Raw genomic sequence first — 16,156 nt, forward strand, 5'->3', positions numbered from 1 at the left:
AATCAATTTTGTTTGACGACGGCGGGTGGGAACAGCACGCCATCTTTGCGATGGATACGGCTTTATGGGGTGAGGGAAGGATATGTGCTTAGATATCCACTCGCGATTAGTTTTCTATTTTTTTTATTACTTTTCTTTTAAGAAAAGGAAAAAAAAGAAGGAATATTTTTATTATTCGAAAGCAACAACGATTTTTCAATTAAGCCTTTCTCTTTATAAACAGAATAAAAATATTTCTATTATGTCGATGAATTGAATTGAATTTTCGGTGAATTGAATCGATTCGAGTGGTGTTAGATCCGAACCGTTATACTATTTTGTCAATTCAGTAATAAAAAACATTGTAACAAAATAATATCATATTTTTATTTTTTATTTTCATCGTAAGTGAACATAAATATTAAAAGACTTTTGTGAATATTTATATATAGGTTTAAGACAAGCGAAAAAATTTGTTTTGAAATATATATATATATATATATATATATATAACAAAACAATAGATATGAAAAAAAAACTATTATTAGCCGTGCATCATTAATCTATAAAGTAATTATTAGCTAAGAAACAACAATATAGCTACAAAATATATTTCTATGCAAATCGTGATATGGTAGTAAAAAAAAAAGAATTACGACTAAAAAATATATAAAACTACCAAAAAATAGAATAATTGCATTATTCATATATAAGTAAATTAATCAACGTTATAGCTATAACTATATTTGTATACAAATGGTGCAACGTCAAATAATCCTAACTATGAACATAATTACCAAAAATACTAACTTATTCATATATTAAATAATTATATTTATTCTAAATATGTGTCTAATATACTTTTAAATTATTCAAAAAATAATTTTAAAAACTTACAAAAGTATAAATTTTTTTTAAATGGCCCATGCAGGTTTCGAACATGCGACCTTCACGTTATTAGCACGACGCTCTAACCAACTGAGTTAATAGACCAATGCATTAATTTAATTAATTACATATAATTTAAATAAAGAGTATATTTTCTAAAATTATAAATATTTTCTAAAATTATAAATATTTTCTAAAATTATAAATATTTTCTAAAATTATAAATATTTTCTAAAATTATAAATATTTTCTAAAATTATAAATATTTTCTAAAATTATAAATATTTTCTGAAATTACAAATATTTTCTAAAATTACAAATATAACTATATTTGCATACAAATCGTGCATTCCTAAGTATGAACAGAATTACCAAAAAAAAAATACTATCTATCTTATTCATATGTAAATTAATTATATTTATTCTAAATACACGTCGAATATATATTTTTTTAATTACTTAAAAATAATTTAAAAAATATAAATTTAATGTAAAATGGCCCATGCAGGTTTCGAACCTGCGACCTTCGCGTTATTAGCACGACGCTCTAACCAACTGAGCTAATAGGCCAATACATTAATTTGATTAATTAAAATAATATAAATATATAATATATTTTCTAAAATTCAAATATTTTGTTCACCAATATGAACATTTACTAAGGTCATTGCATTTGCAATTATTTTCTTTCCTGCCTACAAAATAGAACCCATATTTTTCTGAAAGATTGTGTACTGATAAATGATTGATATTATCGATTACATGTAATACCAGCTTGTCTTTTTACTACTTCATCAAGTTTCATGCTGTTCTCTTGTAGATTCATGGAGTAAAAACCTTTGAAGGTGATAAGAAAAAAGATTAGATTCTATCATATTTTTTTTTCTGGTTATCCTTCAGATTATATCAATGATAAATCGTGTACAGTTTGGCACAAACCATCTCTTTCTATTCTCTTTATGTTTCTTCATCTCTAAAACATTAGTATATAACGATATATCAGTATTCTATCGAAATGAGTTTGATACCCGAAACAACGATCCTTGATAATAAATATAAACGGAACAAAAGAAATTGAGGTTAAGCGACTCAAGATCGATATAATGCATCTTATTTGAGTTCGGTTATGGGAATATTTTACCATCATTGAATTTTTAAACCTTTTATTTGGTTAGTCAAGAAGTTTATCATCATCCTCCTTAGCTCAATAGTTTCTTTATAAGGTTTGCGTGTTTAATTTATCCTAAAGAAAAACAAATATTGATTATTGTTGAAGATCACGATTCTCTACGAGAATACTTTGATCATAGATAAAAATCTATCAATCATGCATTTCATCAAATCGAAATTGAAAATATATCTTATTTGGAGAAGGAAGATTGTAATTATCGAAATGCCTTAGTTTGTGCATGCCATGATTGTTATACATTCTCATCTTTTTTTATTTAATATTAAAAAATCTTAAATATAAAAAGAAAATTCTAATGATCGATATGTCTCAATTTATGGTATATTATATTTCATTATTTTCCTAAGTTTCCTTTTAACTCAATATGAAGATATATCTTATTCGGAGAGAGAAAAGTTATAATGGTTGATATGTTTTGATTTATGAAAATTTATTGTTTCTTATTTTCATATGTTGCCTTTGTATTCTTGAGGTCTATAATAAGTGAAACAAAAATTAACTATATACTATAGAAATTTTTTTTTTTCAAATTATATGAATTCATTCCGTCGGTTTTTATGTCGAGCTAAAGTAAATCGGTTAGCAATATCTTTCTTTTTATATTATTTCTTGTCTTTTTTTTTTCTCATTCCCATCCTCTATTTCTAAATTAAAAGAATCAATAATCATCCATCATAATAATTATGTTACGATGCAAGCACCGTAAGAATTATAGGTGTGATCATCTACTACCAATTTTTTTGACAACATCTCTATACTATTAGTAGGTTCACTTTGTCACTAATAGCAAGATTCGAAACTCAGGACCTTGTGATAATATGTCAGGCCTTTACCTTCAACATATTATAAGTTTGGTATCTCATGATTTAAAGATTTGTCGGAGGAGATGTTGATTAGAAGAATAGAGCATAATCTAGTTCTATCGATCAAGCTTGATAATTGATATATATATATATATATTAGAGTCGCACAATCTATTTCATATATATCATTGTACATGGATTGATGTAGAACATCCCAATGTTCCTATTCACTGATGCCATAAAATGTGGCACCAATATCCAAGGCAAGATTTGTTGCCGATCTCATTAATTAGAAACCATATATTTAGAAGTGAATTATGATTCTTTTATCCCTCCTCTCTGCAGGATAAAAATATTATCTTAGGATCATTGGAGAACAAATCAAAGAGTTAGTGGTTCCTTTGACGCTCGATCGTCATCTTCTATGAATCAAATGACTAAAGTGCAAAATGATTCTGATCGTAAACATCGAGCTGAAGAGAGGGAGAAGTTCTCAAGATTTCGTCGTCACCAAGGTAATGAAAGCTTCAAGTCGAGAGAGGGAGGACGAGACTCTACGAGATCTTTCGAGAGAGGGAGCACTTCACAATCAACCTCCACAAATTCTAATCCCCATTTTAGCGATGTCCCTTCGAGGGATGACAGGTGCACTGTTCTTCCTCCTCGTAAACGGACGGAACTGTCTCGAAGTACCTTTCGACGTAGAAAGTTTCAGGATTCCATAGACACCATTGAACGTAAAGGAGAAGGGGTAAGCAAGATGAGTACAGGAGAACAGGTTCACGTCGACGACAAGTTTGTTTCGAATACGATCGAGTTATCTATGGTAAACACAAGGCGTGTAATGGGAGATATGCCTCTTGATTCAGAAGACATTCACTCGTCGGAGCCCAAAAATAATGAGTCTGTAGAGTCTCTTTCGAGTGATGCAGAGTTCCTCGATACATCCAAGCACATCCAAATGGAGATATCGAACACATCCATTGGTGGTTTCATACACACGATATTTTCATCTTTCATGAATCGAAGGTCTGTTTGTGAAACGAAAGATGAAGTGCAGGATGTAACATCTCCAAACAATTGCTGTGAGAAAGGAAATGAAGAACGTTCCGTCGAAGAGCAAGGCATAGTGTCACGGAGTCTTGTGCCTACCGATGAAAGAAGTGGCATACACATCCCGAGTGAGAGAGGACGAGACTCTGCAGAATCTTCTGAGGTGCATGGAACTGAGAAAGGTTATCGTGGTGCCAACATTTCACGATCAACCACCACAAATTTTAATGCCTGTGATGGTAGTGTCTCTTCCACCGATGATGGTTGCAGTGTTCTTCCACCTCATATGCGTATGGAGCTATCTCGAAGAACTTTCCAACTTGCTCCTCATAAACGTACGGAGTTGTCTCGAAGAACTTTTCGACAAGGAAAGTCTCAGGATTCAGTAGACAGGTTTCTTCCAAATTCAAATGAGTTATCCGCGATAGACACAAGTCAACTAATGCGAGGTAGCTCTGTTGACTTTGAAGACTACCGCTGGATGCAGAATTGGTTGGATTCAAAAAATGAAGAGCTTGGAATGTCTCCTTCCGGTGATGCAGAGTCTCTCAAGAGCTCAACCGATGATCAAATGGAAATGAGTAAGGTTAGTGAATCGAGGGAGGAAATCGACGAAATGTACGATAAATCTGACGAACGCGAGGGAAGATTTCCCCTCAGAGAAGAGAAGCCTACTCCACAGCTTGATCTAAACTGCACTCGATTCCCCTCTATCAAAGCAAGGCGTCGACTAATGCGAGATAGCTCTGTTGACTTTGAAGACTACTACTCGATGCAGAATTGGTTGGATTCAAAAAATGAAGAGATTGCAATGCCTCTTTCCGGTGATGCAGAGTCTCTCGAGAGCTCAACCGATGATCAAACGGAGATGATGAGTAAGGTTAATCAATCGAGAGAGGAAATCGACGAAATGTACGATAAATCTGATGATCGCGAGGGAAGATTTCACCTCATAGAAGAGAAGCTTGCTCCACAGCTTGATCTAGACTGCACTCGATTCCCCTCTCTCAAGGCTTCAAAGAAAGGATAAGCGAAAAATAAAACATTTATTTTATTTTTTTTACTTTAATAGAAAGTGATTCTTTTGATGTCACCACTCACAATCATACGTTGGAGGAAGGCTTATAATATAATATAATACTGTCACCTTTTATAGGAGACTCATGACTCATTCCATGTTACGTGCATGGCATGGCATTCACACGTCTCCCGTTAACCACCATGCTTCATGTCGTCACTTAAGTCACAACTTATGCTGCTGTCATCGATAGCTATACTGTTCCTCGTACGAATAGATTACTGCTGTCATTGACCGTACTAATTGAGCTAATAAGGATGCGAAGCAGCGAGAGAATCGTACAGACACAGCATGATTCGATGTATTCAGCAAGTGGTCAATTCAGCCAAGCAAAGAAATAGAGATGGAGTAAGATGGGTGAGATCAAGATGATGCACTCACTGATTAGCCGCGATCTCGAAGCAGGAGTAATATATAGTGGTCTCCTGCCGGCAGCCGGATGATGGAGACGAAGGCCATGGAATGAATGATTGGGGCTTGCTTACCTGCATTGGAAGGCAGTATGGCAGCAGCTCTGCGTTAGCTATCCGCCAGAAATCCCATCGAATCATGAAATAGAAACATGTGAGAATTTATCAGTTTATTTAGCCCTAAAAAACAACGTTTGATACATGAATTATGGATTTTTTTTTATCTCAATAAATACACATCAATATAACTACAAACGTCGTGATATTAGTGATGGATATATTTGTAATTTCCCACTATGCACTTATTTATTTATTATATTATTTAATAATTGATTCATTGGCCTATTAGCTCAGTTGGTTAGAGCGTCGTGCTAATAACGCGAAGGTCGCAGGTTCGAAACCTGCATGGGCCATTTCTTATTAATATGATTTAATATATTTTTTATTAAATACATATGATATTTATTGTACTTTATAAGGCAGTTTACAATATTTTAATTATTAAAACTATTTTCAATAAAATATACTAATTTTTTGGTAATTTTGTATTTTTTTTTGACACGTAGATCCTTTTTTTTTACTACCATAGAATGAATGATTTTTCTAACTATATTATAATCTTTGTGAAACTAAAGATTTTGGATCTATTTCTTTATATAATATGAATTATCATATCATTGCTAATGTTTTTGCTAATCGTTTGAAAACCATTCTTTCTTATATAATTTTTATGAAAAGGTCAAATGTATTTTTTCTCTATTTTTTAGAGTAGATTTTGAGTTGTATTTCCTCTCTGATCTTATATGATAATTATCATATCCTGGCTAACCTAATCAACCTTACATGTAAAATAACTTACATATATTTAATATATTTGTAAAAATATTTTTAATCAATATACTTGCAATCATATTTTTATACAAATCATATAACATCAATCAATTCAGAATCTAAACATAATTACCTAAAAATATACAATCTTATTCATATATAAAATAATTATACTTTTAATGAAAATAATTAAAGTATTGTAAACTGCCTTATAGGGTACAATAAATACAATAAATATTTATTAAAACTATTTTGTATATTAAATGGCCCATGCAGGTTTCGAACCTGCGACCTTCGCGTTATTAGCACGACGCTCTAACCAACTGAGCTAATAGGCCGATGAATAAGTTTTCAAATAATAATATATATAATAATATTATTGGATGAGATTTCTGGCGGATAGCTAACGTAGAGCTGCTGCCATATTGCCTTCCAATGCAGGGAAGCCCCATTCATTCATTCCATGGCCTTCGTCTCCATCATCCGGCTGCTGGAAGGAGATCACTATATATTACTCCTGCTTCGAGATCGAGGCTAATCAGTGAGTGCATCATCCTGATCTCACGCATCTTAACGACGACGCCATTCACGCGGGGTGGCGGCTGACCAACGAGCTAACGCCATCTCAGAGCAGCATCTAATCTCGGCATCCGCGTGTAGAAATTATTGGATCATTATGGTCGCCTACGATTGTATCATATATTTGTCTACATGTATTGATTTCATGGCTGCTCGTGTGTGCAGTTGAAGTCGATTCCAGTTGCTGGTGAAGAACCTTATACGCGAGGAAGCACGAAGACAAACTCGACTTGACCGTCGCGGTTGCGTGGTCATATATTCTACCGACGACAGTGCGCTGGAGAAGCCTTTCTCCTCTTCGTTCTCATGTTTCTTTCTTCCCTTCTTCTGAGGTCATCTTAAAGTAGACGACGACGACGACGACGACGACGACGACGACGACGAAGAGGGGTTTCAAAGAACCGCTGATCTCAAAGGTCTCTTCCTTATCTTGCTCCATCACTACGTCTCTGTTTGGCTGAATTGATCACTTGGATTTTGTTGGTTGAGTACCGAATACATCGATTCTTGCTGCGTTTGTATGATTCTCTCTTTGCTTCTCATCCTTCTTGTTAGCTCAATTGGTGGGAGTTTATGTGTTCCAGCCTAAAGAATTATTTGGATCTTTCGAACCCATGATCTTGCCATAAAACTAAGATTGCTGTGTTCTTGATTGATTGACGAAGTTAAGAGAACAGGAAAGAATAAAAAATCTGGATGATTGTTGTCCTTTTTCTTTTCCACTTCGATGCCTCGCTATCACTTGAATTATTTACAGGTTTTAGAGTGTATTTGCAGATTTCATAAGTAGTCATATGACATCTTCGATGCTTACAGTTTGGTTTTCTTAATTACTCAACATGAGAAAAAAAAAAAGAAAGGCAAATGGAAAAGTAAATAGTAAAAAGCAAATGTAATTTGAAGCCATGTCTTATTTACAGGAAAAAGGTGATAGTGATTTATATGAAAGAGATGTTATTATGTAATGATTATACTTTTCTTATTTCTATAAGTTTCTATTTTGATCTTCTACTCGAGTTCTATAAAAGTTGAAGTGTATATCAGAGATAATTCTTTTTGATGTTATGAATTCATCATTCATTACTATTAGTGTTCATCTTTGATTTATGGAATGCTGTTTTTTCCCTTCACACTGTATTGTCACCTCTTTCTACGGATCGAGATGAAGTGCAGGATGCAGTGATTCCAAGTGATTGTTGCCAGAAAGGAGGTGAATTGGAGCATGAAGAAGATTGCATCGAAGAGAAACTTCCGAGGATTACCACGGTGGAGATGTCAATACCACAGATTCTACTCCCTCTGATGGCAGTGTCTCTTCTGGCAATGATGGGTGCAGTGTTTTCACGCCTCATAAACATATGGAGTTGTCTCGAAGTCTCAAGCTTCGATGGACACTGATACGCATAAAGAAGAACGGACGAAGAAGATGACTGCACATGAACGGCTTCAAAACGAGTTGTGTGCAGTAAACGAAAGGCATGTAATGCGAGATAGGCGTCTTGACTCTCAAGACTTCCATTCGGTGCAGAGCTGGCTGGAAGCAGAAAATGATGAGCCTGTGAAGTCGTCTCTCTCGAGTGATGCAGAGTTCCACGGCAGTTCATACGATGATCAAAATGGCAGTCCATCAGATGGGCTCGACACGCTCGAGCACATTCGAATGGAGATACTGAGGAAGGCTGATGAGTTGAGAGAGGAAATCAGCGAGGTGTTCGACAGATCTGAGGAAGGCCAGGGACGATTTCACCTCACAGAAGAGAAGCTTCCTCCTAAAGCAAAGAATGTTCCTCGACCACACCGGTTAACAAACCATCTTCCAAGATCACCCCTTGTCGCTTGCTTGCATTGCCGTCATGGAGAGTGCCACCAAACATCTGTGAAGCCCACAACCAAAGCTCGGATCGAGCATGAAGAAGCAGGGAGCAGGCGGCGGATGAAGCGACATTGTCGTCCTGTTTTAGGTGGAGCTCCCTTTGTCGTCTGCTACAATTGCTTGCAGTTGCTGCTGCTCCCCTTGGATTTCTTCATTGCAAGGAGAAGATTGTGCAAGCTGCAGTGCGGTGCTTGCTCAAAAGTGCTCATGTTTTCCTTCAGAACTCGAAATCGCGGGGTCCCTTTCGTGCCGATCGAGGAAGAGCAACCAACAAGCGAGGCGGAGACAAGTGCAGATGCTACTCTCGGACAGGAGACATCGAATTCACCATCGAATGATAGCTCTCGCTGGGACTCACTTTCTTGCTCAGATGAGAATGCACTCTCTCTTGGCATCAGCTACTCCACGGATGTCGAAAGGAACGATAAGCTTCCGCCATTTTTGCAGCTTCATCAGCTTATGGGCTACGGTTCGGCTACTGAGTTCTTATACCGGCACAGCGATGATATGGATGAAGAACTTGAAGCAACTGAACCGAGCACACCACACCGCAGTAGTCCTGAGGAAGAGGAAGCGTCCGTTGGAGATGGAATCGAGGAGACAGCCATTGAGGGAGACGAGTCAGCAGGGCGATCGAGAACCAGAAAACCTCCACTGCATGGATTGCTGAAGATCATGAAGCTGAGGATCCAGAAAACCGGAAGGAAAAACTCAGATTAGCAATTGGAGGCTATTTGGGGTGACATCTCAGGCTTCATCGACTCTTTGACACATCGATGTCTTCCATTAGGGTAAAAGCACAGAAGAATTCTACAGAGTGGCCTGTACATAAATAACTGCATTCATTTCCTATGCATGAATTACTCAAGTTGGATATGTTTCAACTCCTGCTTTTTGCTGTATGATTATTAAATTCTTCAAGTTAAGATGTATAATATTTGTTGTCTTACTTCATTTTTGCCATGGAAGTTTAGAATTTGAAGAACTATATGTCACTGCATCAAGAAATAAAATATGTGACCACATCAAAAAAATTATATTGAGGATATATAAGCCACATCATGTTTAGGATTTGAAAGATTATAGGAAGAACAATGAGAGAAGAAATATATTTCTCTTTGTATGTAAAAAGAGAACCAAGAGAGCAAAGAAACACAGCCACTCAATCCTTTCAACTACTATGGACCATAACACATAAATAAAGTGAGTAGATCAAGATCTGACAACCCAGCAACAAGTTTCTATTTTCTAATGGCAAAGTGGATGAGGGAACCAACATCTGACTATACCTGATGCCAAAGAATGGAAAAAAAAATATTCACACATTATTAATCCTGAAAGACCACATCTTGCATCAATTTCGAAAAGAAACAGATAACAGATACATTTTGTAGCATCCCACAAGTAAATTTCAACAAGACAACAGCTTAACTAATTCAAGTCTTGCCTGGACCATATAAAAGATCACAATCCTTGAGAATGAACATAAATTTGCAGCTGGTGTGAGCTACTTGCACATCGATAATTTATTTGCAGAAAACATAGAGGTCAAAAAATTTCTAGTGCTAGTATTAGCACTGATAATGTCACACATCATCATGCGGCAAAGGGCACTGATACCACAAGCATGAATTTATCTGCTGAAAAAAATCATACTACGTGCATGAGATTACAACATAGCATCTTACATCAAATATATAAAATACATGCAACCAGCCTAGCATAAAAAGAAAGTATCAATTGTTCAGCAGCTCTTACGCTTGATGAGATAAATCCCACGAGTCTGGGACAACAAGATAATCAGACAACATAAATAACCATCATGAGCTCAAGTCACCCAATCATACCGATAAAGAAAGGAGTTTAGGACAGCAATCAACAGAACTTCCAGTGGTTATTGCAGTTGACACATGTTACAAAGGTTGTCATTGGCTCATCAGCTGAACGAGTTTGCATCTGATAGTATGTGGTCTTCCTTTGGCCACATCGTCCACATTTGAACTGGTCAGTTGTTGCCTTGGGAGCTGCTCCTCTTTCACATTCAAATAAGGCCTTCTCCTTTATCTGTTTATTTGCACGTTTCCTCTCATCACTGGCCATATCTTCAGCCGTCATATTAACTATTTCTTCAGGCTTCACATGCCCAAGGAGAACTCTTCTCCGGAAGTCTTTGTTATTGTTGTCCTTCAAATTGAACATTATGGATCTGTATTTATGTTTTTGAGCACCAATCGAGGTGCCTAATTTCTCGAACAAAACAGATTCCAAGGCAACAGCTATACGAATTGGGTCACATGCATCAACTTCATCCTGGATGTTTCTCACTTCTTCTGTTTCGCTCTCAGCTGTTTCCTTAGAAACTCTTGAAAAGGCTTCTGCAAGAAGTTCCCGAAGTCTATCTCGCACAGGATTGTTACATTTCACGATTGATGCCAGCTTCAATGAGGCAGTGACAGTTGACGGTGGTTTTCTAGAAAAAATTTCCTGATTTTCGTCCTTGGAAACCCCTTCAAGATTCTGTTTTTCTCCTCCATTTATTTTCTCAAATTTGCTGGAATTGGCCGTCTTCTCTATTCTTAGAGATTCAGTTCTGGACACTTTTCCATGCTGTATTTCCTGGTCAAAGTTTAACTTCTCAACCTCAACACTTTTAGGTTTTGACACAATGTTGCCCTCTAAGGATCCAGCTTTTGATATTTTCTGAGACTTGATTTTCACTGCTTGCTCAGTCTTCCTTTCAGCCTTCAAAAGAATTCTTTCCTGTGGGGTGTCAAGTTTTTTATTATCTTTAGATGTTTCCTGAATAACCACATTCTTCCAAAACTGCAGCAGATCAGTTGCCACTGTCCGAATCTTATCCTGGGAATGCTTTGTTAGAAAGCGAAGTCGTTTGCCAACCTGAAATATGACAATAATGAAAGATAAAATAAACTGAGAATACAAGCATGCAGACAGGAAAAAAAATCAAGGTAGTTAAAAAGTCCTAAACGTTTGTAGTCGTTATCCAAATCAAGTTAGTTAAAAAGGTTGAAAGATGAAGCATGCACTACAAGGAGTAGGCAATGATGATTACTAAAAAAAAAATGACAATTCCACAAGATGATCATCCATGGAAACTTCTGCTCAAAGCCAAATGATAGACTAACAAACAAAGCAAACAAACTGAAGTTTCTTCCTTTCCAGTGCTCACAGCAATGAACACCATTCACAAGAAAATAATAGAATTCTTGTGATCACCATATATAAATTAACACCAAAGATCCGTCTCTGCTGTTGATTTCAATTGCCATCATCATCCAAGCCTTTTCAAATCAGTATAGTTATTGGTATAGAGCACGGCATGAAGTTGACCACCTATCCTCCTAGGTCAACTTTCTAGTTTCAATGTCAATTCTTGGCCAATGAAAAATTAGGAATAAAGTGAATTTTCCACCAGAATCAATAAAGCCTGCTTGGCGATTAAAATAATCTACCTCACCTTTTATGTGGAGACAACTAAAAATGAGTATCCAACAGCAAAGATTGAGGATGAATGACAAGGGTCTGTTTTAGATTCCCCAACAATAAAATGATGATGGATACTAAGAAGTTTGTATTGAAGGAAATTACATGATTGGAAACCTAAACTCCACAGTTTTTGGCATCCCACTTTTCAGGATGGTGCTTTTGAGCCTTCCAATGGTAGGGAATATAGGAGCTTCTTTTCCGTTGATACTTAGTGAACAATTTACCAAATCATCATACACATAGAAATCCATATATATATATATATATATATTTATTTATATATATGTATATATATATGTATATATGTATATATATATATGTATATATATATGTATATGTATATATGTATATGTATATGTATATGTATATATGTATATGTATATGTATATGTATATGTATATGTATTTATGTATGTATGCATATATGTATATACATATATATACATATGCACACATACACACAAATATAAGTAGCTAATGCAAAAACTTAGGATATATTGTTGTTATTTAACCAGTCACACAATAGCCCATTCCTCTTGACATTTCCACACATTAACATCCAACAAAGTCGCATCCAATCTGTGAACAACACTGCTATCAGTGTCTCTTTCTTCCCTTGCTTTTATATAACAAACAAATTCCTCATTATTTTAGGAAATAATGTGAAGAAAATCAGAACTTGGAAAATTTCAGCAAATAGGAGTAGCAAGGACTGTCACAAAAGGTAAAATATCTCCTTGCAAACCAAAAGCAGTAAAAAGTCTAGACAATTTAGTATAATTTACACCAGACTGTGAATAAGCGTGTCTCACATAGGGCAAAAACGTTATACAAATGCTATCTGATGCAATTCCTAGAATGTATATAGGTAGCTCTATGAGTCTCTAAGTCCACCATAACAGAGACTGGTTATGTGACTATAAATAACAAATTCAAGAATCTCAATCTGATCATGAGGGATGAAGACTAAATATTTTTTTCTATAAGCTTCCTAGATCAAGTGCGACTTACTACCTTCGAATTATTAAAAAGAATGTGTTTTTAATTAATCTCGTCCAATCATCAATATTTCAGGAATCAGTACTTCTGAAAGTAAAGATATCGTGAGAACAAAGGTAAAAGAGAAAAACGTCATAAAATCGTTCCATAAAGTTCAAAACTCCCCATTTGGATTTGCACCAGCTTCACATGTCACGGAAATACTCTTCCCCTTAACCTAGTTAATGCTTCAAATGAAAAGCCACACGTCTCCAACAGCAACAATGTCAAAATAGGTTAAGAAATATACAAAGAACAAATCTTTCTCCAAGAAAACAACTGCAACTACAGATATCCGATCGAATACTTCTCTCAACATCAAATGTAGGGGAGGCAAAACCTGGGTAGCCACCAGATCCTTCGTGGTGACCGGCATCTTCTTCAACCGCCGGAGCGCATCGACGCACCGATCCACCTCCGACGACCCCCGGCCATCCTCCGCCGCCTCCGCGGCTTTCTTCGCGGCCTCAAACGTCTCCAAGAGCTCCGTCTCCATTAGGTTTGAGATCAAAACTCATAAACCGAAAAATTGGGGGGGGTAATCGGATGGAAATCAAAGCAAAAAAGACTTCGAAATGCAAAGAAAATGCGGAGACAGGTAGATAGACCACATAAACCCTAAACCATAAGAGTGCTGCGACGGGGGAGCTTTGGATTTCTCGCCGCCGGTAAGGTACTCGCTCATTGGTCTCTCAGCGTGGAGCGTACACTGTTGCGTTTCAAAATATGTATTATATATATATATATATATATATATTTATATATATATATGAGATATAGGGTTATAGTGGCATACGCCGGAACAGGGCTGACCCGACGAAGCGTTATTGGGTCGGATCCTGAATTCGATCCGCTTATAGATCCGTATCGATATTTGATAACGGATCCAGAAGAACACGATCCGTGGAGGATCCAAATTGGTTTGAGCCCCACCAGCAGCTGCATTCATCATCATTTTCTATCATCAAATTTTGCTTGCCATTTGTATTAAGTTAATAGCAAAATTGCATCCAGAATTACTAGATTCCTATTTTGCTCCTCCAAATTTAAGTTCAGCATATGTATTAATATATATATCTTTATATGTTTACAACATTCGGAAACTTGGATATACACCATTAATGTCAATCTACCTCACTTGATGTTAACATAATAGCATTACATCTTTAATTCACATTCATATCATAAAAACAAAACATTGCATGCATCTCTCTTTTAAATCACTAAACTGTTCGACAAATCTCGATTCCTCAAGAACTTTTTATGATGAAGGCTAGCTACTGGACTCGCAACAACTCATTGAAATCTCAGAATCAAACTTCATTAGTAATCTAATGTCTCTTGTTCTTACCACAGGAGACATCGAATACTGATCCCACTCGAAGGGATTGCGGTGTTTGCTGATGGCCAAAAGTGGAACAACAGATGATTCTGTTCAAAAAGTGGAAGCAGACTGCATTGCAGCCATTCTGAACTTACGAGTCATCGTTTAGTGCTGCTGTTTCTGCATGAAGCTCCATGAAGGACAAGAAAGAAAGATTTTGTAGTCCACAGCTTGGAATAAATAGCCAGTGCCTACAGTATTCTTCTATGTCAAGGGTGGGGCGGCCCTCCTGCATCAGGTGGTCCTCGTGGTGGGAACTAGAATTGCTTTCAGAGTTTGTTCCATTGTGATTTTCCCATCAGGAGAGGGCACAAAAGCAAGCCATTACTTTCCTGCGTTGACAGCTGAATCGTCCAGCTACTTGTGTTTGGTTGTAGGACTGGTTGAAGTCAGTTTACGGAGTTCGTCTCCTGGATATGCGTTGCTCGGCCTCCTTGCTTTGCACTATGTGATACGAACTGGCAATCTTGGTGCAGAAGACTTGAAAGAGAAATCCACGCAGTCACCTCGCAAGCATGAAGCGTTCGTTCATGGTCTGTTGGATGCTCCTTTTCACGACCTCAACACGGCCTTCTTCTTCTTCATCTCCTTCTCGGCAGGTGGGCGTGGGATGATAGTTACCGCTGAACTCCAGCAAGGTGGAATGGCATTGTCATCCGTACCATTTGATGTCTCAGCAATCAGCATGGTTCTGATGACAGAGTCAGCATCATCTTTGTGGCTTCCTCCATCAACAGCAGCACCTCTCATCAGCATGTCAAGTAGCCTCTCGGATTCATCCGAGAGATGCGTACCAGAGAGGACCGGTTGATATGGTTGCTTTACTTCACACCGGAGGCCTGCTGCATTTGTACATGTTCAAGAGAGATCGGAGAAGATGACCCGTTGCCACGTAAATATTACGTTCTTATTATGGAGCATGAAGTGGCTGGTACGATCATAGCCGTCCATCAAATGCCCCCACTGCCCATCTCGTCCATTTCAGCAGCACCGCACGTTACTTGCAACCCACCGCAAATCCCAAGTCCCCAACTACCATCACATCACCATCCCCACCCCTTTCCAAACTTTATATGTCGTGCAATTCGATTGATGTGATAGCCGGATTCATGGTAAGATAATATATTGAATGGCCATGATCCATCACCTCCAATCGACGGCCGTGATACTGTGTTTGACGACCTCGATCTCCTCGTAAAATAACACCCGCAGCCAATCCCCTCTCGCGTTCGTGCAGGCGATAAATATCCTCCCCCGTTGGGTCAACGCACGGAATCATGACCGTCCACCGCTGGGGTCCGATCACGGGGACCGTCCAATGCGCTGGCGGACCAACCGCCACTACGCCATTCCCTGGCTGGGCCCCGCCGCTTGCACGGCTGAGATCGACCCCGGCGGTGCGGTCACCCCATGATGAAACTGACGCACGCCACGCAGCTCGGGTTCACCGGAGGTCCTACGCGCTCTCTCCGATCGGACGGGCGGTATTCGATCATATTCGGTCATCAGGACCGTTGCGAGACCCGTCGTGAAGAGTTCGTGCGT

At 37.5% G+C, this 16,156-nt stretch overlaps 2 protein-coding genes and 3 non-coding genes across 5 annotated transcripts; 2 read left to right on the forward strand and 3 right to left on the reverse strand.

Moving 5' to 3' along the window:
• Positions 1-1,363: 1,363 nt before the first annotated feature.
• On the reverse strand, positions 1,364-1,437 carry TRNAI-AAU (transfer RNA isoleucine (anticodon AAU)). Its single transcript has one exon. It is a non-coding gene; the product is annotated as a tRNA-Ile (tRNA).
• A 4,302-nt stretch (positions 1,438-5,739) lies between these two features.
• Positions 5,740-5,813, forward strand: TRNAI-AAU (transfer RNA isoleucine (anticodon AAU)). Its single transcript has one exon. It is a non-coding gene; the product is annotated as a tRNA-Ile (tRNA).
• Positions 5,814-6,495: 682 nt separating this feature from the next.
• Positions 6,496-6,569, reverse strand: TRNAI-AAU (transfer RNA isoleucine (anticodon AAU)). Its single transcript has one exon. It is a non-coding gene; the product is annotated as a tRNA-Ile (tRNA).
• Positions 6,570-6,972: 403 nt separating this feature from the next.
• On the forward strand, positions 6,973-9,606 carry LOC135638573 (uncharacterized). Its single transcript, XM_065151741.1, has 2 exons — positions 6,973-7,226; positions 7,984-9,606. Exon 2 carries the CDS (start codon positions 8,198-8,200, stop codon positions 9,401-9,403), a length of 1,206 nt encoding a protein of 401 aa, XP_065007813.1. The 5' UTR covers positions 6,973-7,226; positions 7,984-8,197; the 3' UTR covers positions 9,404-9,606.
• A 684-nt stretch (positions 9,607-10,290) lies between these two features.
• Positions 10,291-13,936, reverse strand: LOC103986204 (transcription elongation factor TFIIS). Its single transcript, XM_009404136.3, has 2 exons — positions 13,568-13,936; positions 10,291-11,581 (listed from the first exon to the last, which is right to left on the reverse strand). Exons 1-2 carry the CDS (start codon positions 13,721-13,723, stop codon positions 10,559-10,561), a joined length of 1,179 nt encoding a protein of 392 aa, XP_009402411.2. The 5' UTR covers positions 13,724-13,936; the 3' UTR covers positions 10,291-10,558.
• Between the last annotated feature and the right edge of the window lie 2,220 nt (positions 13,937-16,156).

Source organism: Musa acuminata, chromosome BXJ3-5, assembly GCF_036884655.1.
Source record: "Musa acuminata AAA Group cultivar baxijiao chromosome BXJ3-5, Cavendish_Baxijiao_AAA, whole genome shotgun sequence".
NCBI lineage: Eukaryota > Viridiplantae > Streptophyta > Magnoliopsida > Zingiberales > Musaceae > Musa > Musa acuminata.

Coding starts and splice junctions, on each gene's coding strand:
- LOC135638573 (XM_065151741.1), top strand. CDS start 8,198: ATGGACACTGATACGCATAAAGAAGAACGGACGAAGAAGATGACTGCA.
- LOC103986204 (XM_009404136.3), bottom strand. CDS start 13,723: ATGGAGACGGAGCTCTTGGAGACGTTTGAGGCCGCGAAGAAAGCCGCG. Junction 11,582..13,567: donor AGGATCTGGTGGCTACCCAG/GTTTTGCCTCCC, acceptor GTCATATTTCAG/GTTGGCAAACGACTTCGCTT.